Consider the following 24809-nt stretch of genomic DNA (forward strand, 5'->3'; position numbering starts at 1 on the left):
TCACAATGTACTGTGTTTGCGCGTGTCTGGATATACAGCGCAGGTGCAGGAGCGTGTGTGCATCCTAGCAATTCATTGTTTTTTGTTTTATTTCTCAAAAATAATATGAAAGAGAGACAGGACACATTTGGGAGAGCAGTGGTTGCTGTTATGACTTGCAGCTTGAGGCCTGATTTGAACCCAGGATATCAGTTACATGGAGCAGTGCACACTTTAGCTAACCAAGACACTGAAAGCTCAGAGTGAATATTCTGACGGGATTCATATACAGTTTCTTTATTTGGTTTAGACACATTTTCCTCTGATTCTTGCTTTTCATTGACATAATTAAAGTCAACTGAAAAAAAGAATAGTTGTATGGTTTTACTGAGAGGTAGGCTCTCATTCACTGCCTCTTTTTCTCCCACTTCATCTCATTCAGTTGCAATAATATTAGGTCAAGTGTGTGTTGTTATGTACTGGCAGCCGTCCTCTTTCTGACTCTCACTGTTGGGGCAAAAAATCTGTCAAGTGTGACGAAATATTTCTCATTGTTGTTTTTATTGTTTTTGACAAGAACCGAGCAGACAAAACAAACAGACAGGGTCATTATAGGTCAGGTGACATGCCTGACATCGTGTAAAACGACATGAAAAGAAGGAGAGTTAAATTGCAGTATCAAGGATGGAGCCTTTATGTCCATGACTTTGATTCATGAAGAGCCAGTGTATTTTAAGCAGGGAGGGTTCTTCCACTCATTCATAAGCTTAAGTCCATTCTTTTTCACGTAGTACAGAGGGAAATATACATAGTTCTCCCAAAATATATTAAAAAAACAATCACTTTGAAATCAGATAATATTTGCATTTTTTCCAATATTAGCAGATCTGTCCTATGTGCATATATGTGAAGCCCAGCCGTATTTTGCAAAGACCCACCCCTCCTCCAACTCTGATTGGCTCTGACATTCTTCTGTGCTGAATGCAGGTGGGGAAAAAAATAAAGCATGTATGAAACTGGGGACTGTACTCCTTCTTGAGCAACACCATAACCTTAGAACATAGTGGTGATCCAAAAAAAGATTAAAATGGATTATTTTTTTCATCAACATGCCCGTTATACCTGTCCTCAGTCCTTAAAAGCCCAAACCTGACATCATCGGCGGAAATAAGTGCTCCAGCGCGTGTTTCCCCTGTCCCCCATGTGCTAAGAAATTACCAAAATTACCAATGTTTAGGGGAACTAACAAATCAAGGTTACACTGAAAATGTATTATTGTGGTGCCTAAAGGCACTGTGAAAATTTTGAGTGTCTAAATGATGTCTTGGTGCACCTAAGTGAAAGAGTTAGGCACAGCTGTGCAACGAATTTAAAAAGTAGGTCTGGAGCCCTGCACCGTCCAGGATTTCTTTTGAGAAACAAGCCAGTGGAAAGATGATTTATGACTGTTAATTTTGTACAAATGATCATAATTACGATATGGTCCATGACAGCCCACTCTGTTTTATCTTGGATTTAGCCTTGAAGAGTAGGTTTCCTCCCACATTAGACCAACATTTCTACCTGAGTGAGAGCAGAAAAAAATGCGTTTTTTTCGATGGATGATAAATCTGGATGAGATACAATGAACATGGTTGAGCGAATGCTTTTTCTCTTAACTCTAAGAACTAACAGTGTCGCTTAATGTCATCTAGTATGGCAGCACAGTTTTAAACTGACCAACGGTTTTAACTCTTGTGCTTGCTGTCTAATAATAGTTACTTAGTTTTTATTTGCTGTGTCATGCAGAACATTTAGCTCACCCCAAATGGAAAATCAAGACACTGCTATCTGTCAACAACATTGGGTGGCTTTGGCTCAGTAGGTAGAGTGGGTCGTCCACCATTTGGAAGATCAGCAGTTCAATTTCAAAGTAGTGTGTCGTGGTGTCCTTGGGCAAGATACTGAACTCTTCCCCATGGCAGTTTCATCGCTGTGCGAGTGTGTTTATGCTGAGTAGCAGGTGGCATATGTAGTCTAAGTAGTCTTAAAAATTTAAACTTATTTTTTATAGAGATGCCACATTGAACAAATTATCTCTGTCAGACTGACATACTGTCCAGTTTCAACCATGAAAGATGGAATTTTAACTTGAAAATGAAACTCTCTGATAAGACCAAATAAGTGAACTGTGGCACAAACTTCACATAATAAAACTGGTTAACACAGATTAATGAACTTGTTGGAATTGACAACTCTGTGCGTGCGTGCGTGTGCGTGTGTGCGTGCGTGCGTGCGTGCGTGCGTGTGTGTATAGAGGAATAAAGCTTGTTTCTGGTAAAAGTAAAGCCAGTGAATGCCGCTGGCGCCGTACTTAATGTTATTTGGTCCCCCTAAAAATGTGCTGTGTGAATACAAATACACACACACACCTACCTACACACAAACACGCCCAGAGAAACTGACCATCAGTAGCAGCTTTCATTGCTTGCTTAGTACCTCAGTGTTGACAGGGACTGACACGCACAAATACACTCACTCACTCGCTTGCTCTCTCCCGCAGACATGCTCATTCTGCTTCAGTGCATCTCCAGCTCTGCAAAGGAAACTGTGACCCCGTTTCCAGGCTAGGCTAGTTGCCATGGCAAAGCTTTCCTCTGAATATTATGGTTTATCCCCTTTTCCTGACTTAGAATTTGGACTCAAATTATACCTGTGTGTGTGTGTGTGTGTGTGTGTGTGTGTGTGTGTGTGTGTGTGTGTGTGTGTGTGTGTGTGTGTGTGTGTGTGTGTGTGTTTTCATTAAAGAAGCTCATTTTCTCTGAGCTCAGTTGGAAATGGAGCAGTCTGTCTCCTCTTAGAGAATTCGGGCTGATCCTGAAGTTTGTGTGTCTCACTCTCGTCATTTCTCTGTCCCAGAAACTGCTGGGTCTCTGACACTGAAGCATCTGATCATCATACCAGATCAGTTAATATGAAATAGAAACTTAAAATTGTAATTTGTGGAATTATATAGCACAGGACTCCTTCTAGCCTTTATTTTAATGTTGCTTTTATTCCTCCTTTTTTTGCACTAATTAGTGACCTATTGATACACAATCAAATCAGTGAGTCTCTCCTTTTATCTTTTATTTACTTCTAATAGGGGTGGGTGATCTGACTCTAAAATATTATCACAATATTTTAGTGTGGTTTTGCAATAGTGATGTTCTTGATGATATTACTTTTTTATGTATCCTTACATTACAGCCGGCTTATGACAAATGACTTAGCAGCGTAATTTCCAGTAGTCATATGCTCCTGCCTGGAGGCGTACGGCGGAGAGATTAGGGAGAGACGCTGTGCTGCTGCCTGAGTTTACTCTCAGCAGCTAGTTGCTGAAACTTAAAAGTCCAGGACTGTCCCTAAAACATAGAGCTCTACACCAGTCCTGGATGCCCAGGCTTATCAGTGCCACTGATTCCTGATGTAATGGTATATAACGTCATTACGTCAGCAAGTCTGGATATTGCCATTATCTCGATATGAATTAGAGATGGACATTTTAAGTAATTTCTATATTCAAGTACTCACATTAAATTATTGCTAAGTACTTGAAGACTTGCAAAAAAAACAAAAACAAAAAATGCTTCAGAATAAGGTTGTAAATTGGCCAATGGAAGACAAGTGTTATTTGAAATTAATTTATTTAATATCCAGGATTCAATTAGTCTATTAAACTATAAACTGATAAACTCAAAGTCCACATGATTAAGTAAGTGAGTAGCTATCCTTCTGTCGCTGCCATTAACGTTACATTACATAGGTTAGACACAGTACTTAAGAACCGACTCTGTGTGTGTGTGTGTGTGTGTGTGTGTGTGTGTGTGTGTGTGTGTGTGTGTGTGTGTGTATCATGTTGTGATTTTGGAATTGTTGCCCCTGCGGCAGACGCAATTTCTCGACTAATCGCTATACTGTAAAGCTGTGGTTCCCAACTGGAGGGTTGCAGTGCAAAAGTGGGTCGCGGGTCTGTTCTGCATGGACAGTAAGTGACTTGTGAACATGTCAAGTTTGTAAAAACACATTTCATTTTGAAGTAATTTTTTGGCCCAGATGTTTCATTTTGAAGTGTAGTTTCTCTTTTTTCTTGCAGTGTTTTATTTCTGTGTGTTGAGGTGTTATTTACATTTTGTGAAGTAAAATTGAGTCTGTAATCATTCATTTTTTGTGTGGACCTTGAACTAATGATAAAGGAGAAATCTGGAAACCCTAACTGGACCAGTTGGGAACCACTGTCCTAAAGAGACAGTAATATTACCTTTTTGTTCTGCATGTCTACAAACTTCAGTTGGACGCAGTACGTTTCTACAAGAATAGCTGTGAGTCTAATAGTCTAGTTTTCTGTTGACACACATACCTCTTCTAGTTTACTTTGGAGCTGGTGGAGTCATGGGCTTTTTAACTGTTTTTCACTCTAGCTGTTGCAGCGCTGCTCATGTTCTTCTTTTCACTTGTAGTCATCCTCATCTCTCTGTGTGTCATCTTCTGCATGGGACTCTGCACACTGTCACATGGCTCTGAGTGGGACATAGCCTGCTCCCCTGCAGATTACAGCAAATCAGCACAAACACAGACTTCGTGTGTAGTAAATCTAATTCCTCAGAAGATGTCTGGTTATGCTCTCAGTCCCATGTTGAGATTTTCAGCAGTAATATGTGTGATGATGTTTGCTGCAGCGCTCCAGCTGATAAGATGTCTCAGTGCTTTGACACAGCTAAACTGATTGGACATTTCCTCACTTTATGTTACTGAGATTAAGAAAAGTTTGCATAGGATAATAAAAAGAAATTAAACTAGCAGAAGTGCTGTGTGGGCTTTCGGCTCTAGTGGTATAATTTAGTGTAGCGTGCCATCAGGTGAACTTCTGTGATCAGTCTAACATATTAAAGCATGTAGTGTTGCCTCACTGAAAGGTTTTTTTTCCCCCTAGGGCTGTATCAATTAGTGTCAAAATGTCAAACGAAGTAATATAATGTGACAGATAATCAAAGCTACATTTGAATTCCTAAATAAAAGCTTTGAATTTTGAAAATATGATGTTTGGTAAAGCCCTACATCTTCCTGTGGTGTGAGATTGTCTACATCTTTATTTCATTACCAGGTAAAAAGAAGCTGCTTCTAAAGACAAAGTGCTGATTTATATGTTTGGCATATTCAAGTTCAGCTGTTGGTATGCAGTGTGCCTGTTTTTATTTAAAGTGGTGGTATTTTGTTTGCTTTACTTTGATTTGAAAGTGTACTCAATTAGTTTTCGAAATTCTTTGTGTACTTAAGTAAATCCCAGTACATCTCCAGAGGGTCATAAACATTCACCATTGAATACAAATTTGGTCACATGATTTAATCATACCTGTCCAATCAAGGAAGATTTGAGGTGACTATGTTATTTGTGAAATGCTATTGATGCACAAATGCTCTTGCTCTAATAATGATGTTGATGTTTTGTTTTCGTTTTGAGCAATTTAAAATTAATGACAAAAATACTATAGTATACAGTGCAGAGAGGGGCAAAAACAGTGGGCTTATTTAACCCTCTGAAACCTGAGCAAGTTGGCTTGATTTGTTTAAAAAAAAAGGGAAGAGACCAGCAAACAACATAAGAAAAATGACACAACACTCAACAAGAAAATTGTAAAAATATACAATAAAAAGAAATAAAATAAAAGTAAATTATATGAAAATTTGTTTTTAAAAAAAAGAAACAAAGAAAAGAAAAAAAAAACAACCAAGGCATCAGAAATCGCACCAATTTGCTCAGGGTGAAAAGATTTAAATACTTGTGAAAGGCATCTGAAAGCAGCACAAGAAAAGTGATGTAGCTCATCTTTATCCCGTCTATAATTGAGTGTGTTGCTGTGTCCCTCTGTGGTTTCAGCTTTATAGGCTGGTTTGAACCACAGAAAAAAATTGGCGAGAACAGAGCTGGTGCTGCCACCTTGTGGTTACAACAGAATAATTTTTTGTGTGTTTGTGTTCACAGATCCTATCTGACTTTTGCAAGACTGTGATCACATCTGATTGTTCAGTAAATCTTCCTCTTTCCTTTTTCCTTGTTTTCTTTTATTAGAGGGACAGAGAAGCAGAACAAAAACTGCATCTGTTTTACCTCACTTCCCCCATCTCTCCCTGCATGTAGATTGTGTTTGTTTGTTTGGCTGGGAAAAACTCTGGGATTATTCCCACACAGATTAGGGATTGACACACTGGGGCGTCGGCGCATGCTTCTATGTTTTACTTGTCTGTAACTTTACTACTGGTTGACCATTTCTGAAAGACTATCAGAGCTGTATATTTAAACCAGTCGTCCTCTCTCCTCGTTTCACTCCTCTTTCTGACTCTTCTGAAATGGAGAGAGGAGGGGAATCACGGCCTGGAGTTTCCATGGCAACACTGCCTGGTAAATGGTAGAGCTGATATATCTCGGTGTGTGTTGGTGTGTGTGACTGTCTGTAAGTGTGTGAGATGTTGTGCCATATTGTGTTGTGTCCTTGGAGACAACTAATGCTGAGGAGCCTGTCCTCCGCCATCAAACCAGGATCCATCCTAATTTAATAAACTAACATGAAGTCACTGAATAAACAGTAAATCCAACTGTTGATTGAGCTAAATTGTGTGTGTGTGTGTGTGTGCGCGCGTGTTTGTGCGTGTGTGCAAGTGGGCTCACTGAACATCTTTTTTTTCCCTGTTTGCTGCTCTATCCATTTGAGAAGCTGGTCTGCACAGGTTGTCATGGCAACAGCATGTGTGCAGTCTGCTTGCTGCAAGGGAGTCTCTATTTCTCTCTCTCCCTCTCTCTGTGTCTTTGTGTGTGTGTGTGTGTGTGTGTGTGTGTGTGTGTGTGTGTGTGTGTGTGTGTGTGTCGCATTGCTCTCTCTGTCTCTGGTGCTCTGCCCTTCACCTCGAGACATTTACTCCCCTGGGGTCTGACTAGACAAAAGCAAGGGATGCAAATCTTGGTAACAATAATGCTAATCAATGCTAAGACACTAGATGCATGACCAAGTATTACTAATGGGTTCCTGGGTTTTGTTAGAAAGCAATGAAATTCACATCTGGTTTCTGTGAATTCATTTATTTCTGTCAGTGTCTTTATATGTAGTCAATTTTCACTGTTAACGTCAATGTATTTTTTTTCCGCACACATCTGACATTAGTGTTGTAAAAACTGATTTACAAATTTAAATCCATTCTGAATATTTGAAACGGATTTAGTACTCCATAGTGGCAGTACACTCACACTAACTCTTTCTCGCACAGTTGTTTGCTACTAACCAAGAAAAGAAAAGTCCTTGGTGTCATGCCATAGCTTTGTTATCTCTATCTTGTAATTAACAGTGTTTGACATCAGTGACAGTTTTCCCTTGCTGTATTGAAAATGGTGTTGAGTATCGATATCTTTCAATGTATTGTATCGAAATTAGAAACTCCAGTATAGTGACAACACCATTTTATGTATTTAAGAATGTCTCTCATAATTGTGTTTATTATGTTATGAAGGCACTTGAACTCCCCTTTACCCTTGAACTTTGACCCTGGGGCTGACCATTAACAGTTATTTCGGACCCAGGTTTGCAAGATGATGTGCTGTTATCTGTCAATTGAAAACAAAAGTATCACTCACATGATATGATCTGACATTTTTAAGATGTCATACTTTATAAAAATATACAGGCATTTTTCAGTGTGTGCTTGTATTGAGATTTTTTGTAATATTCCAGTTCATTAGATTTTAAATTAATCAATGAGTATGAGGTTGAAGCTCACTTTAAGGTGTGAGAATATTTGGGGTTGTTTACATTCATATTGATTGAACAGTCTAGTGGATGTTGTGGCTCTCTTCATCTATAGCACCCAAATTTTAGGACAATGCAGCTGGGCTAGTTTATGACCTGACTTAATTGGGACTGAGAATATATTGTACTTGGCTTGCTGTGGACCAGACTGAAAGCAAAAAATCCCCAAAACAAACCAGAAGTGAAGATGGCAGCAGTACAGGCCTGACAGAGGTTCAGCAGGCGAGATACTAAATGTCTGCTGATATCTGAAGGTTGAAGGTTTAACTGCAGGGCTGCACATAACAATTATTTTCATTATCAATAAATCTGATTATTTTCTCAATAAAATGATTAATCATTTGGTCTAAAAAAATATTAGAAAATAGTTTAAAATGTCCATCCCAGTCTCTCAAAGTCGAAGATGATGTCTTCAGATGTCTTTTTTGTTTGTTTCAGCACAGCACCCAAAGATATTTGATCTAACATGATAGAAAATGGGGAAGGCTGAAAACAGTATTCTCTGAATGAAAAATGACTTAAATAATTAATTGATTGTCAAAATTTGGGGCGATTATATTTTGTCGATCCACAATTCAATTAGTAGACTTGAATTGTTGCAGCTCTCCTTGACTGTAAATGATATATAGTTGCAGTGAATTTGTATTAAAATGATTATAATTTCTCCCCTGCTCATCTGATGTGGATGCAAACACCCTCAAATTGAAGCTAAAAGTGGGCACTCGAACCTCATTGTAAATGTTTTATTTCAAATTCAGTGTCCTGGACTGCAGAGTCACAACAACCAAATACATGTCATTGTCTACATAAACACAGACTGCCCTGTATTCGTGTATGTGCATCTGTGTGAGAGCTGGAGGGTCAGGGGCCTCAGATGGAGGGGTGTGGTCTCCTCCCCCCTTCACTCTCCCCACACGACCTCCTTTGATCATTGCTCCATCATCCTTTGTTCTTTTGTGTACGTGAAGAGGGAGAGAGTAAGTGAATAGTTGTGTTTCTTGTCTCACAGGTAAATATAGCAGCATAAAAAGTGTGTTAAGAGCTTGTTGATAATAGTGTGTGTGTGTGTGTGTGTGAGAGAGAGGGAGGGAGTAAGAGGGTGTAAGAGGCTGGAGTGTGTGTGTTGTTAATGGTAATGAGCTGAGGTTAGCTGGTCTGGCAGAGACACCAAGAAGCCCTGTTAATATTCCTGGGGTGTCTGTGTTTGTGTGTGTGTGTCTCTCCCTTTCTCTCCCATCACACACACATATTCACAGTCCTGCCTCCGCACTGGCTGCAACACTATGATGTCACCTCCCGTCTGATTGGCTGTGAGGCTGCTGAGGGAAGGAGGAGAGATGCTGGGAGAGAGAGCGAGAGACGGAGGGAGGGAGGGATAGAAGATAGAGAGAGAGTGAAAGAAAATGCCGGCACTTGTATGGGTGGAGGGGTTTTTGGACAGCGGTTTGAGTTGTGTGTGTGTGCAGCTTTAGCCCCACTATGAAGTGTGTCTGAGGTGTGTGTATGTGTCTTGGGGTACGGCTTGGAGAAGAGGGGGGACCCCAATACCACGCCCTCCCAGAAGCATGAGGCGACTTATCTGCCAGCGGATCTGTGACTGTGAGTGCGGTGATGAACCTGGGTGTGTTTGTCGATGCCTGTGTGTGTGTGTGTGTGTGTGTGTGTGTGATAAATGTTTGCAAAGGATGTATATGTTTGTGTTTTTACATGTCAATTTAACATTTACAGAGCTTGACACAATGGGCTCTGCAATCACTGTGAGCATATGTTCTGTGTGTACACACACACACAGCTGTCAGTTAGTTTTGCATGTTGACTGTGTGTGTATGTAAGTTTGATGTATGACTTAAGGTGTAGGGGTGGTGGCTTTGGCGCATTTCATAAAACGGCTGGTTGTCAGAGCGACTGGAGCGCAACTGCATTCCTATGCCAACAGTTTGATCTCCACAGTCGTGTGTGTGTGTGTGTGTTTGTGTGTCCTCACATAAGTGTTTTGCTGGTAGATGCACATTCAAAATGCTGCACCAGTGTGTCTCAAGTTTCAGTGCTAGCTTTCAAGCTAGCTTAATTTCTGCTAGCATGCAGATTGAGAGGTTCGAGCTGCAGACATTTCGGCCAGTCTCACTGGTTGCACGGGTGGACATTTTGATTATTGGCTGTGTTTTTGGGGCTCTCAGAAGTGATAGTATGTATGTGCGTGGGTTTGCCTTTTTCTGCGAACCTGTGATGTGTGTGTAATTAGTATTGATTTAGTGACTCCTGACCAAGCTCCTTGTAAACAGCCTCCTCTGTCCTTTGCTTGTCTTTACCTTTGTTTTTACCGTTCAGTGTCTCCAAACCGCCTTCGTCTTTTTATGCTCAACATAAAAGGGGAAATAAAATGCAAGGTGTTTTTAGAGGGACCTGAGAGGTTGAATAATTCCTATTTTTGTTTCAAATTGTAGAAACCAAATTTCAATATAGTAATTGTGGGAGATGATGCCAATTGTTTTTGTAAAATGAAGAATTTTCTGTTATGATTTTGTATTTACTGATAGTTTATACTGGCTCTCATGCAGATTGTGAATAAACAAAAAAATGCTCTAATGTTTTTTAGAGTACTTCTGTGTTTGATTATATTGATTTGCAATAGTGTGTAAGATCAGTCCCCTCTTGCACTCTGGACTCGAGACTTTGCAAAAAGTTTGAACCATACTTTTCCTCGCCAACAGTGTGAATGGTAACACTCTTCTCTCTGTCCTCTCTCTACAGATCGTAGTTTTGAAGATGATGACAGTGTGGATGGAAATCGTTCATCCTCGGCCCAGGCTGCCTTCAAGGTCCCAAAAGTTCCCAAGAAGCCTGCAGAGTCCTCCGCTGCACGCAGGCCCAGCGCTACTGGTGGCAAGCTTGGTATTTAACTGACTGTTTATTCACACATACAATGAATGAAGGCGCACAGCTGAGTTCATCTGCTGAGACATTTCTATATTTAGAAAGTGTAGTTTATATCATTCATTCATGAAAAGAAGATGTGTGGCTCCTCTTGGCTAGTGGCAGATGAAAATAATCAGTATCATTAGAATTGGCAAGCCTAACTTTTCTCTATGTAGAAGTCTATGTGATGATGTTATTATTAAGAGCTTTTTGAATGCTCCAAGTCAGTCGTGACATACCACTGGCTGACCTAGAGTGCAAGTCTGTAAAGCATCATGAAGAAGTTTTTTCATTTTATTTATTTTACCTTAATTTTCACCAAGTCCCATTTTGAGATTAAAAAAAAAAATTACATGAGAGACCCTGGCAAGATACAGCATTTCACAGTATCCTCCTTTTGTGAGGAACTGACAGGGAATGTTTTCTGTTTTACAGACAGGAACTTGAATGACTTTCAGGCTGAAATTCAAAATACAAAACTGCATAACCCCAACACAAATTAATATTGTGTATTGTTATTAAGCTGTCCACTAGCTTGATGCTGCTATGAGGTTGTTGCTGTTATTCTTTAGAATTCAGGCGGGCACATTTAAAGGCTCGTACACACCAAACCGACATCAAAAAACTAGTGCCGACGTGAGGCCGACTGCTGCGGGGCCTAATGTCGCCTGTGTCTTGGCCAAAACGTTACATCTAAACACATTGCAAAGACTTCGGCCTACAGTGAACCAGCACATATGTTCTGCACCTGTGTGAGAAGAAATAACTCCATATCAGCGGGCAGCAGTAGTCTGTATTCATCATTATTAAGGGGAAGTTAGACGACCAACAGGACGCCAGTTAGCATATTAAAAGCATAATCCAATGCTGAGAGAACAAATGATAGTTACCATGCGCCAGCAAACAGTTACACAAACAGTAACAAACCGTTTCCGTTCCCGATGGCTAAAAACATAATCTTACCTCATGTAACAAGTTCGTTTTGATCTCATGCCCTCTTAAATTGTTTGCTTACTTCTCTCACTTCCATTTCTCTTCTCATGCACTGAACTGAACTGCCAATCAGAGTGATTTCATCCACTGGCAGGCTATGCCGTCTCCGATTTAACATGCTGAGTTTTTGCAGGACACATCGAAAAAACTAGGGCAATAGGCACCCACTGACAGTCCAACATTGACCATTGGCTGACCGTCAGCTCGGTGTGTCAGGACCCTTACAGTTACTGTGTGTGTTTTCATACAAAATTATTGGGAAAGAACATTTTGTGGTACATTGCAGTTTTAAACATTCAGTACATTTACATGATTTTAGGAAAAGTGGAATTATTATGCTAGTCCAACAAATTAGACTTTTAAAATACATGTGAACATGTTAGTCCAACTGATATAAGACTAAATCAAATTTCTGGAAATTGGACTAACATGCCAAGATAATTCGGTTGAAAGCTGAGCTATTCCATCACGTTAACACATCAGTTGGACTGCAACTGGACTCGGCGTTCTGCGCTTGCTTCCCATCACTGCACCAGCCTTCCCCGGTGGTCAGGGATAGGGAGTGTTCCTTACTCCTCTTAAAAATAAAGCACAATCCAAAAACACCAGCATGGAAGCGAAGCAATGTACTGCTGTGGACGGGGCCGCAGCAAAACATATTTTATCCAGCTCGAAAAAAATCAATATTAGTTAAAGTGTACACTATATTTGATACTTTCTCCTCTTTATGTTACACAGCAGCCGATTTGAGGCAGTGGTAGACCAGCAACTTGTCTGTTCAGTGGAGTGAACTGACTGTTTTTCTCAATGGAGTCTGGTGTTTTTTAATAAAATGGCTTCAAAACTCCATTAGTGAGGGCTGTCTGACAGCATGGTAAAGCGGTGAAAGTGTTCTAAATATAGCGTAGGCTACACTTAAACTGAAATCGATTTGTTATTTTTGTTTTTTTTATGTGGCCTAAAACTAACCAATTAATGCAGAGATTTCTCAATGCCGTTTGATTATATATACATGACGCAGCAGTTTTCTACCACAAAGTTATTGTAAATAAACAGCAGATTGGGATTTGGTCAATAAGCAAAGTCTGCATAAATAATATAGGTCAATAGCAACTAGCTGAAAGCGGGCATATCTCTACCTGCCGTGGTGTAGTCGGACATACTTTAATAAATTCATTCTGTGTACATAGCTCAACTAAACTGTGCATGGGAATGTACTGAGTGTTTTGGTATTTGACCCAGGTGTCGGCTCCTTAGTACCTCTTGTTTTGGCCTAAATGCATGTGCAACAGTTGAGGTGAATTGATAAAAAAATATGTCCTGCTAACCTTTAATACCCTTAAAGAAAATTCAGTGTAGATCACATTTTTTCAGGATGTGGGTGCAGCCTCAAAGTCCTCTGACCGTATATCACTGGTGGACACCGAATAGGGACAGACTATAAAGGCTGTAAGAAGAAGCGAGAGGACTAAAGTAAGAAGGCACAGTGATGCACTCTCTCTGTGTCTTGCTCAGAAATCTGATACAGTCTTATCTGTGGTGGAATCAGGCCTACAGTTTATATCATCCTTCCCGTCGAAAGAACCTCCTTCTCTCTGTCAAGCGTTACTCCTGCTGTAGATGGCTGGACTGTGGTGTTTGCTTCGTCTTCGCATGTATTGATTTTTCCTGTCTCTCTCTCGCTCTCTCTCGGAAGACAGTTATGTTCCCACGACCGTGCAGTCAATTTTCTGCTGCTCTCTGATGTATCTGTGTCAGCAGTGTCACATATATGTGCTCATACTCTTGTGGGTGTAAGTGTTTTACAAGCAAGCAGTCTGTCTGAGTCCTGGTACGTTGCTCTGTTGGTTGGAAACACAAGAAAGTGATCTCTTGTCACTTGGATCGTTAGAGTCCTATTGATCGTGAAGCTGCTGTTAGAGGCTGAAGTCAAGGGCGGGCTGAGTATTTTTCACACACAGAGCTCGACAGCCTCTAAAACCTCGACCTTGTTAAGTTTCGATGTGATAAAAAAGGGAAATATCTGGTTTTGGCTACAGATTTATGATATTAAACAACAAATAGCAGCTGTAAATATTCCTGTGTTTTTGTTTCCAATTTCATTCTTGCGTCTATGGCTTTTATTTTGCTGCATAAGGCTACTTTCTATGATAGGAGGCCCATTCTTTTGCATTTGCATTTAGATGACAGTACGCCCACACACTCTGGCAACACCCGACCGAAGATAGATATTTCAATTTTGCCATTTTTACTGGCACAAAAAGAGTCTAGAGTTTAAAACAAGTCCTCAGTCATATCTCAAAGGATGAAGTACCGGAGCATGTGTGATTTTTACAAGTGGTGAAAAATACTTTAGTTACAATTTTAGGTAAAATTAATTTCAGTTTCCACAGCTGTGAAAGCATCAGCCATCAAAATAATTATGAGTATTACTTCAACCATAACTGCTTACCTTGACAACGTGCCATGAGTTTTTCCATTTCATAAAGCTGGCAGTAAAAGCTAGTGATAGAGTGCTGTTCCATGTCCAGGCTGCCACCATGGTGCTCCCCAAAAATAACAGAGGATAGTGTCTACAGACCGTAAGCTTGCTACATCAATGTTCCCCAAGAATGTAAGGGCCATGTACATGTACAGTTTTACATACAAACATGTTGAATAGCCTGATATGAAAGGCAACCCCAGGGAAAACATTTTTTCTGCCTTCCTCTCTGTTAATATCCAACTCTCCTCCACCATAGGGTTCCTGAAGATCCTTAAATGCCATTTAGTTCATTAATCCAAAAATAAGCCCGTAATGGGGTTAAAATGTCTTCAATCAAGATTTATAAATATCTTAAAAATGTGAAGACATGGGAAGAAGGAATTTTGTGAACCCTTTTTTTCTGTTGCTGCATTATAAAATTTCAAAATAACTGGTAACATCTTTTATTTATTATTATTATTTTATTTTTTCAATTATTATTATTTTTTATTTATTACTATTATTGTTTTTATATGGAAAATTCACCAAATTCCTCTTGAATCATCTGTCACCAAAAAAGTCACATTTTATGTTACAATAATATATTTTAGTATGTGACTGGTGTCAGTTCATGTTAGTTATGTTAAAATTGGTCTTTAATTTCAATCAAAATGGCAATTTAAAAAAGTCTCTTCAGCCTCTTCTTCCCCTGTAAACGTCTTTTCTGTAGCCCGTGTCACCTCAGATAATAGTGTAATATTCTCATCCTCGTGGATCGCTCTCAGCTCCTCCTTGCTTGCTCCCTTTTTTTTTCTTCCTTTGTCTTGTCTCTCTGCTTCCTCAGTAAGGAGTTGTAGGAGGTGTGGTCCACAGAGCTTTCAGCCCCCAGAGAAATATGATTGACATGCCCATTAGTGTCAGGAAGTCCATTAGAAACACAGGCTGCTCCTGCTGACTTAAGTGTGTGGGTGTGTGTGTAATTGGAAGTGTGCTTGTGTTTTTGTGTGTTAAACCAGAATCACAAAACCAACCAGCACAGAAGTGCTGAAGGCTGGCACGCTGTTGGGTAAATGCACACACTCTTATTAATTGAGTGTGCTTTGATTTTCTAGTATCCAAGGAAAGTGCCGGCGCGGTTGATGAAGAGGACTTCATTAAAGCCTTCACAGATGTCCCTTCTGTCCAGGTACACCACATACAGGCCCATAAATACAGAGAGTCACACACACTCATTTCATTAACAACCAAACCAGACAGGCCATCGAGGGCAGACTGTCTGAGACTTTTATCTGTCATTCACATATTTGCTCTGCTCCTTTTTTTCCTTCACTATGTCTCTATGCAGATTTACTCAACAAGGGATCTCGAAGACAACCTTAATAAGATCCGGGAGATCTGCTCAGATGACAAACATGACTGGGACCAGAGAGCCAACGCTGTCAGTATTTTCACCTTCAACACATTTCCGTTTTTCAGTTATATTAATAAGATAACCCATTTTTGACACTGCTTCCTTTGATCATTGCTGGTTTCCGAAATGTTTTTCCAACAGATGAAAAAGATCCGCTCGCTGTTGGTAGCGGGCGCAGCCAACTATGACTGTTTCTACCAGCACCTACGGCTACTGGATGGAGCCTTCAAACTGTCGGCTAAAGACCTGCGCTCACAAGTAGTCCGAGAGGCCTGCATCACTGTTGCGTGAGTGTTTACTGTAGATACTGCTGTTAGCATGACATGCAGTGAGAGAAATCACAATATAATCCTGAGCTGTGTCAAAAAAAAATCACTCATTTAATATAACAGACACTAGTTAAGTTTAATTTAGTGAAATTATAAGGGGTGTAATGGTTCATAGAATTCACAGTTCGTATGTCCCCCAGTTTTTTCGGTCGCAGTTTCATACATTTTCAGTACAGTTGGGAAAATTAAAATTCAGAAAGTATGTTTTTTCCTTTATTTTGAAAAATCTAAACCGTCAGTCGTGCCTCATGGACAATAATTCCTTGTAACAGTTAAGGCACTGAAATATTAAAAAGAAAAAATGAATGAATAAATATAAATAACATAAATGTCAGTAATGTTATGTATTTCTTCATTATTAGACTCTGACCTGTTGACAATTCCTGAACTGAAGCTTGCGCTTGTTTACCGAGCAGACACAACAAACCGTCTAAAATAAAATGCACACCCACACAGAGTGTGGTCACATGTACACAGCTATAAACACTCCATAGTATTGGTTATTATTTAGCACAGTCTGAATCCGCAGTGCGAGGCTGCCTGAACGCTGTGGAGAGAAGGACTCGCCTTCCAGTCTTTTTTATGTCTCATTCTGCTAATTGACAGGTTATGCTGTCAAAAATGAAATGTTTGAACTTTTTCCACGGATACCTAACCTCAGTTAAACAATGGCAGCATACACTGACACACAAGTTGGTGTCCATTGAGCTTGACTACCCCGGCTAATAAGTTTTTGCACCTATTGTTCATTGTCATTGCATTGTGGGTATGTTAACAAAAAGAAATGTTCATGGCATGGACACTACTTTTTTCTTTTTTTTGTTCCATTGGTGGAATTGTTTGAGTGCTCTCAAGAGTAAATATATTAATGATTTAGTCCTGATCAATGACACTGCTCTCAACCTTTATTAAGGCGTTTACCACAGATTGATAGTGCTCTCTGTTTAATTGCTGTGTATTCGTCTGTGTTCCTGTAGCCATCTTTCATCTGTGCTGGGGAATAAATTTGACCATGGAGCTGAAGCTATTGTTCCCGTCCTGTTCAACCTCATCCCCAACTGTGCCAAAGTCATGGCCACCTCCGGTGTGTCGGCTATCCGCATCATCATCCGGGTGAGTTTTGCAAACCTCTTCAACAGTCTCTTTTTTTGTAAATTTCTTCTTATTGTTTATGTGAACATACAAAACAAAATTACACAACCAGATGAACATGAAGACCTTTCAGTCATGTAAAATAAATGTAAAAATACATAAATAAGTTGATAAATAAATACAGAAATAAAATTTAAAAAAACAAATAAAGAATAAAACAGAATGAACAAATAAATCGTTGCAGGGGAAAAAAAGAAAAAAGAGGTTATTAAATAGATAAAAACAACAAAATAAAATATGGTTGGCAATTAAGTAGGAGGTTCAAAAAAACAATTACATTCTGTAAACAAGGATTTTGGATAAAAACCTGCACACGTAGACAATGGGTGGATACTAGTTACATTACCATGTGTTCCTGATACATGTTCACACAAATTCAGGTCTGATGCATAAAACATACACTATCCATTTTGTCCAGTTTTCATCAAAGATATCCTTCAGCGGTTTCAAATTAAAAGTCATTCTCTCCTTTACATAAATACTGTATATTACATTGACAAATTCGTCAAGACTAGGTAGTTCTTTTTGAGGCATTTCTTGTGTAGGGAATTCTTAGAGGTCACTAATGATATTCTTAACAGGAATTTATCTGTTTTTTCTTCGAGTTCCTCCAGTCTAAGCAGATACATAGGTAATTTTGGTTTGAAAAAACTCTGTGGTCAGTGTAAGTGGTGCTGCTTTGGTTTGATATTTGAATTATTTTCCCTTTCATATTTTCATACTCTGCTTCCTCCCCTCTCTGCAGCACACCCACGTCCCCAGGCTCATCCCCCTGATAACCAGCAACTGTACGTCCAAGTCCGTGGCTGTTAGAAGGTGAGATTAACAAAGGCCCTGATGTCAGTGATAAAAAGCCTAATTTGGTAATGAGCTGAAATAATTAACAGCTACAAGATCATAAAATGCTTGTAATGATGCTGTTAAGTAATGTGTTTTGTGATCGTGAGAATGATTAAAAAAAGTGTGTCGTCTCCAGGCGCTGTTATGATTTCCTGGACCTTCTGCTACAGGAATGGCAAACCCACTCTCTAGAGAGGTGAGAATTGATTTCAACAGGGTTCAGTGAAAAGACATGCTCAACACTTCTGTCTAATGAACAGGATTTACATTAGTGTGCTTTACAGAGGAAGAAAAGGTGTTTAAAACCTGCTTTTCTGCTTGTTCATGCCTAATGCACCTTTTGTGCCTCTGTATCTCTCCCTCGCAGGCACACAGCAGTTCTAGTTGAGAGCATCAAGAAGGGAATTCGAGATGCAGACTCCGAGGCCAGAGTGGAAGCCCGCAAGTAAGACAAGCATTTCTGAAAATTTCATTATCTGAAAGACAAGTAATGTGAAATATCTCACCGCCCACATTTTCCTGTCTGAATCGCTTGTTTCCTTTCTTTTGCCTCCTTCGTCATTATCTTTCTACCTCCTTCCCCCTCAATCTTACCCATCTTTTTTTTTTTACTCTGATATTTGTCTCTTCATCTTCCCCCCCCCCCTCTCTGTCCACCTCTGTCTCCCAGAGCCTACTGGGGTCTGAGGAACCACTTTCCAGCGGAGACCGACGCTCTCTACAACTCCTTGGAGTCATCGTACCAGAGGACCCTTCAGTCCTGCCTGAAGAGCTCTGGCAGCGTGGCTTCACTTCCTCAGAGTGACCGCTCCTCGTCCTCCTCTCAAGAGAGCCTCAAGTAATCAGCTGTTCTCCTCCATAGTTCACTGTCTACATTTTTTTCCACAGTTTTGATAATACTAATTATAATAATGCATTTTAGGTTCAATAATAAAACAGCAAAATATCAGGACATAAGTAAAACAATATACAGTAAAAAGCTAAAAATACATAAAAGGTCAACAACAGTGGTCACACAGAATAAGCGAGTCTAAAAAGGTGTGTTTTTAGGCGGGATTTGAAGATGGGGAGAAAGTCAATGTCATGGATGGTTTTGATAATCGAACTTTTTTCACCTGAATCAGTAGTTTAAAAGTTTCAATGCCCATTCATGACCAATGTATAAATATACCAAAGCCAGTGCCTCTATACATGACGAAATACGGTAAAGGTGATACTAAAAATTAAGTTTAAAGACTTAATTAAAATAATAATAGTAGTTATTATTAAATTATTACTTGATTAAAATAATAAGTATTATTTTTGTTTTTGTTGTTATAAATATAAGTAAACATAAACAGATAAAAATAAAAATAGAGATTGTAATCGTAATTGAAAAAAATCTCTAAAAATGAATTTAAAATCATTTAAAACAATTACTGTAAAAAAACAAACTATTGTTGTTAAAGACAGAGTCCTGATTAGAAGAATTTTTGGGTGACAGTATGTAACCAAAATATTGTCAAACTGCTGGCGTGCAGTGTGTTTTGTTTTGCACTCTCTCTGCCCATTTTTCATCATTTGTTATCATTTTCAGGTGAAATAATTGAGCTGTTCATATTTTGTCATTGAGGGAAGAAAAAGAAATTTCATTTTATTTTATTTTTGTTCATCACCCAGCAGCACTACATTAGAACAATGATTTTTGTGTGTGTTGTTTTGTTGTTGACTGACCTACTTATCTCCCTCCTCTGTCAGTCGGCCTCTGACTTCTAAATGGTCAGCAGCTCCAGGGCGAGGTGAGTCAAACACACACACACACACACACACACACACACACACACACACACACACACGCACACAGCAGCAGATACACATACAAACACATACTCCCATGCTCACTGTGAAAGCAAGCACACACACTCTGACAAACATCAGAGCCATTTCCCATCATTCTCATTTACATCTGCCTGTGTCCGTACAGCCACACCCTGTTACGTTGTTTTTATGTTACTACACACATGTACGCACACAAATGCGTAGATGTGTCTGGCTGTTTGTGTATTTCTGTATCAGTATTTGGTAGTGCTGTGCCTGCATGTTTTTGTGATTGTATATATCCCCTCATCACCTCCCATCCCTTCTCCAAAACACTCCTCCTCCTCCTGTCCTATCAGTCCCTGCGGGTTCAAAGAGTAGGGTGCCGTCGGCCTCCCTGCAACGTTCCCGTAGCGACGTGGATGTAAACGCAGCAGCAGTCGCTAAGCAGCGGCACGTCGGACAGACAAGGGGAGCAGGGCGTCTGCCCCCTGGCTCCTACTCCTCACTGGGTAAGAGCCCTGCCAGTCAAGTTAGATGACTAACCAGACAACGTGAACAAGCATGTGATCAGCAGGATGTCAGGCAGACCCCTACTGAGGAGTCAGATCAACTCAGAAGTAGCGCCTATAAAGCTACTGACAGGTTGAAGTTAGGAATAAAACTCCTAATATCTAAAGAAAAACAGTTTATAATGATGGACTCACACACTTGAGTGCTTGGACTGGCCTTCTCCTCTCCGCTCCTGTACTCTCCTCTCCTGCTGCCTCCTCATTGCCTGTTAATGTGTCCTGTCTGTGTTCTGGAGTAGATATTCTCTGTGTGCATGGTCTGTTGATGAATATCGCCCTTTGTGTTTGTTTCTCTCTGTTTCGACCTCTGCATCCGCATGCTTCTCTGTTCTGAACAGATGTTCTGTAACTAATACAGACTGTGCTCCTCTCTTCTCTTGTCTCCCTCTTTTCTGTATCACATTCTGTTTTGTTTTTCATTATTTTCTGTTACGTTGTGACTGACACTTTCTGTTCATTTTCCCCTTCTTGGGTTCCTTTTCCTTTTGTGTCTCCTACTTTCGATAATCATCTGTGTCAATCCTTTTTGTTTCCCTTCGATTCTTTCCTCCTCTTTCTTCCACTCTCTCTCTCTTTGCCACTAAAGATGATGCCTCTGATAAAACGGATGGTAAGATCATCTCACTCTGCTTCACCAGCAACAATCTACTTGTGCTTTTTTCTTTCTCTTCTTTTCCCTTTCCTCACTTCATTCCAGTCCACCAGTCCATATCATAGCTTCTTTTTTGATGCAGTGTGTGGCCACAGCGCCCCCTGCTGTCAGCTTACGTTCCACCTTCATTTGTATCACCATCCTCCTCATCACACCATGACTCAAATTTATCGCACATCTAAGATCATCTTCTGCTTTACTACAGTTTGATCCTATTTTAATACGGAAGCTGTCTAACCATAAACACCTGCATTAAACTGTGTTGTTCAGTTATCGAGGCTTTATTAGACTACTTAGGATGTGTTGTTGTTGTAGTGCTTTTATACACATATCAGGTGAAATGTGCCATTTACAACCTGCTCCTTCTTTGTCTGTCTGTAGGGACCAGGTCAGACAATGGTAAGATTGTGGTTAGGTGAATGTGTGTGGGGGGCATGATTTAGGGATGTTTCTAGTTGGGAAAGCTGACAAAATTGCTAATCTCGAGTTCAAGTTTGTTGTCGTCTGCAGAGGAATAACCAGGAGTTTCTATTTAAATTTTTGTACTGTGGTACCCTCCATCTAAGTCATAACAATAATAATAATAATAATAGTGAAATAAGATGTTTAATCATGAAATTTGCCATTAGATATCCAACTGTGCTTATGAACAAGTATTTCAACAGAAGAACTGCTAAACATAAACAAAATTGCAGTTGTATTAGCTGATGATCTGCATGGGCTAATGTGTATGATATGAATTCAGTTAGCTGCAGTAATATCACAATTACTCACGACATATTTCCATGAAATCAATCAATACTAAAGGATAAGTAGCTCGGTCATGATCATAAACTGTAAAAAAAAGAAGTTGACCCAGCCACCATGATGTTAGCCATCGGTTTTGCATTTTGTTTTTAAGTTTGTTTTTGTTTTTTAACCAGAAGTGACCATCATCAGTTTTTTCCTGTTCAAACTAATCCAATTACATTAATATAGGTCCCAGAAATTAGAAACATGGTGACAGGTTGTATAAAAATGTTGTAATAACTTTTTTTTTCTACAACTAAAAATGATTTCTACCACAAATAATATATACACACTTAGAAACTTGCATTTCTCCAGCCGAGTTGACAGGTCGAAGGGATGATTTACAAGCACACACTTACATATCATCATTTGAAATGCTGAAAATCTCTGTTGAACAAATCAAACACTTTGACACCTAAAATAACTAATAAATACATCTGCTTTATCCTCTATATTACTCTAAACTTGACCATAATTTAAAAAAATGAACATCATGCTATTCAAAAAAGAAGGAAGGTCCAAGGAACTCTTTTGACAGAAAGTTAAAACTCACAGGTAGCAGGACAAACAGCCTTCTTCATGGTGTGACACCAACAGCAACACACTGAAGAAGGCTGTTTGTGCCGCTACCTGTGGGTTGTAACCCACTTTTAGCTTAACATGAACCAGCATTGTCTGTGTTTCTATTTTTGACTTTTTGCATGAGTCGTTCCTCCTTTTTTGAGCTTGTTTTCCCTACCAAAGGGCACCTTTATCACACTTGTTTGAACATCTGAGTACTCCAACATTTTCCTTTTTTGAACATCATGATGTACAGTATTAAAAACAACTTGAACCTAGTGATTGAGACCATAAACTCATTAGAAAAATGTTTACTGAATCAAAGTGAGAAGTAGGGTCATTTTCTGAATAGTTTTCTAAACAATGTCAGCCACCCCCTGCTGGCCATTGGAAAAAATGCATGTTTAAGGCACTTCACTTCGAGTTTTACGTCCACTTCTTTTTTCAGTCTATGGTCATGACCAGTTTACGTTTTTAAGTACGTCCTTACAGACACTGGTTCCTATTCCACTGAAGCATCCCTGGTGTGTGTATCTGTGTGCGCTGCTGGCTGAGTGTTTAGTTTAGGATCAGGCTTTCATTCAGCAGCTTCCAGCATTAGTGGCTTTTAGTCAGCCGTAGTGCTTCTTGGGTTCTGAGCTTCATTCAGCTGCAAACAGTTTGTGAGTAGATGTGTAGGGGCATAGGCAGTACAGCGGTGTTTTCTTTGTTTGTTGTTGTGTTTTTACACCGTTTTCCCCTCTGCATACATACAGGCCGTGTACGCACCAAGCAGCCCTTGTCCACAGCCAGCAGCATGTCCAGCCAGGTGGACTCACGAGGACGCAGCCGCACCAAAATGGTCTCCCAGTCACAACGTAAGTACCGACTCCCACTGACACACAGCATGACTTAAACCCAGCTGTGAGTGGAACAGTCTGGGTATCAAGTCTACTTACCACATAAACACAGCAACAGAAATGGTGTGTGTGAGCTTCTTAGAGTGTGTGTTTGCAGTTTCTCAGGCTCGTGTGGTGGAGTTTCATTAATTATAAGCTCCATGTAAATGTTTTTGTGCCTTCAGGTTCCGACGAATCCGATTGCACACCAGGTATTCTGTTTGTGTGTCAGAGTCAGAGTGTGTGTCTATCGGTGTACCACAGTGGGAATGGTGGCCCACCTGCTATCGCTCTCATTCTGATCAAGTTGTTTTGTGTAAAGAGGAGTGTGTGTGTGTTTTAATGTTTATGTTTTTCTATGCATGCTGTGTCTCATCACTGAGGATGGTGTGGTGGACAGTTTATTTCTGCTGCTTTAGCCTGGCTCTGGCTGCCATTAAGGTTTTTAAAAAAACATTAACAGACATGAGGGAGCACAAGAGCCGCTGAGTGAGCTACTATCTAAACTAGGGCTGTACAAATTGTCTTTTTAACGCTTACATCTTCTAATTAGGTTTTCGAATGAAGCTCTGAATATCTGGCATTTTATTTTATGATGTCATCACCCTAAAAGAAGAAAAGAACAAGAAATCCTCAAACAAAACCCCCAATTTGAAAAATAAACGATTGTAGGACATGAAATGAAGTCTTTTTTGAAAAATCCACATTTAGTGGATCTGCTGCTAGCATAAGGCAGCTTGTTTTTAGCACGGGCACTAACTAGCCAACAGGGACAGCAGATAATATCTCTGTAGCTGTGCAGAAATACTGGGTTTGAACAGAATAAATAGACATTGAAACCAAAAAAGTTGCACCACATTTGAAAGTTGTTTTGTAATTTGAATGTCAAGGTTACGAATGGAGCTTCGGATGTTTGAAGTATTCAGTACAGCCCTAATTGCAACACATAAGGCAGATGTGTGCGTACCTGCTTTTCAAAAAATACTTGCTGCTTATAGTGTGATGGCTTTGGTTTAACAACTTTAAAAGTGGACAGTGATAGAATCACAGCCTATTTAGACCTTGCTCAGACCAAATGCTGGACCAAATCTGTTTTTTGGTAAATCCCCTTTTTAAAAAATATGGACGTGACCAAAAAAAACACGAGCTTGTAGCAAATCAGATCAAAGCCACATCTGGGGGGGGTCTGACTTGCAATTCATATCTGATTTATTACAGATGTATTTCAGCCAGGGTGCTCTACCAATTCAACTCTGATTTCATAGGTGAGTGTCTTGATGTACAAAACTTGGTCCTAGGCAGCCACAGAGCCTGACAAACGTACCTCGGTGCGCACTTTGTGGATGGCGCCACACCTCTTGCTGCACAGTGCAGCTCGCCATGACTGCAGCACGAAACAAAGTGATGTTTACCAGCCTCTCCTCTGTCACTGAGCTCTGTTGTGACAGAGGAGTTATGCACAGCGTCTTCACAGTGTGACTGTTTGGGGGATGAAGTGATGGACCGCTATTTCTCATGCTTCTGCAACACCAGCAAGCTATGGAGTTACTGGTGTTTATGTCGTTACCACAGTAACCCATGCACACGAGCCAAGTTTCCATCAAACACTTTTGATATTGTACTCTTAGAACCTGCATGCAACCCCTGCAAACATGTACCTTA

The 24809-nt window shown here is 39.9% G+C and overlaps 1 protein-coding gene across 30 annotated transcripts in view; it reads left to right on the forward strand.

Moving 5' to 3' along the window:
- The window catches only part of clasp2 (cytoplasmic linker associated protein 2), an 81242-nt gene that overhangs the window by 29965 nt on the left and 26468 nt on the right, over nucleotides 1–24809 (forward strand). For 13 of the 30 annotated variants that reach the window (XM_042505934.2, XM_088089946.1, XM_042505939.2 and 10 more), the window contains 15 exons: nucleotides 10545–10685; nucleotides 15279–15352; nucleotides 15512–15604; nucleotides 15719–15864; nucleotides 16884–17019; nucleotides 17804–17874; nucleotides 18035–18094; nucleotides 18266–18343; nucleotides 18569–18736; nucleotides 19636–19676; nucleotides 20055–20207; nucleotides 20854–20877; nucleotides 21301–21318; nucleotides 23025–23126; nucleotides 23333–23359. In XM_042505934.2, coding sequence (XP_042361868.2) covers nucleotides 10545–10685; nucleotides 15279–15352; nucleotides 15512–15604; nucleotides 15719–15864; nucleotides 16884–17019; nucleotides 17804–17874; nucleotides 18035–18094; nucleotides 18266–18343; nucleotides 18569–18736; nucleotides 19636–19676; nucleotides 20055–20207; nucleotides 20854–20877; nucleotides 21301–21318; nucleotides 23025–23126; nucleotides 23333–23359 — 1332 coding nt within the window. Of the gene's footprint in view, nucleotides 1–9236; nucleotides 9393–10544; nucleotides 10686–15278; nucleotides 15353–15511; nucleotides 15605–15718; nucleotides 15865–16883; nucleotides 17020–17803; nucleotides 17875–18034; nucleotides 18095–18265; nucleotides 18344–18568; nucleotides 18737–19635; nucleotides 19677–20054; nucleotides 20208–20853; nucleotides 20878–21300; nucleotides 21319–23024; nucleotides 23127–23332; nucleotides 23360–24809 lie in introns of those variants that run through there. The other 17 variants (XM_088089949.1, XM_088089954.1, XM_088089953.1 and 14 more) reach the window with 13 other exon arrangements.

This window comes from Plectropomus leopardus, chromosome 17, assembly GCF_026936395.1.
Source record: "Plectropomus leopardus strain MGB_pleo_1.0 chromosome 17, ASM2693639v1, whole genome shotgun sequence".
NCBI classification, from domain to species: domain Eukaryota; kingdom Metazoa; phylum Chordata; class Actinopteri; order Perciformes; family Serranidae; genus Plectropomus; species Plectropomus leopardus.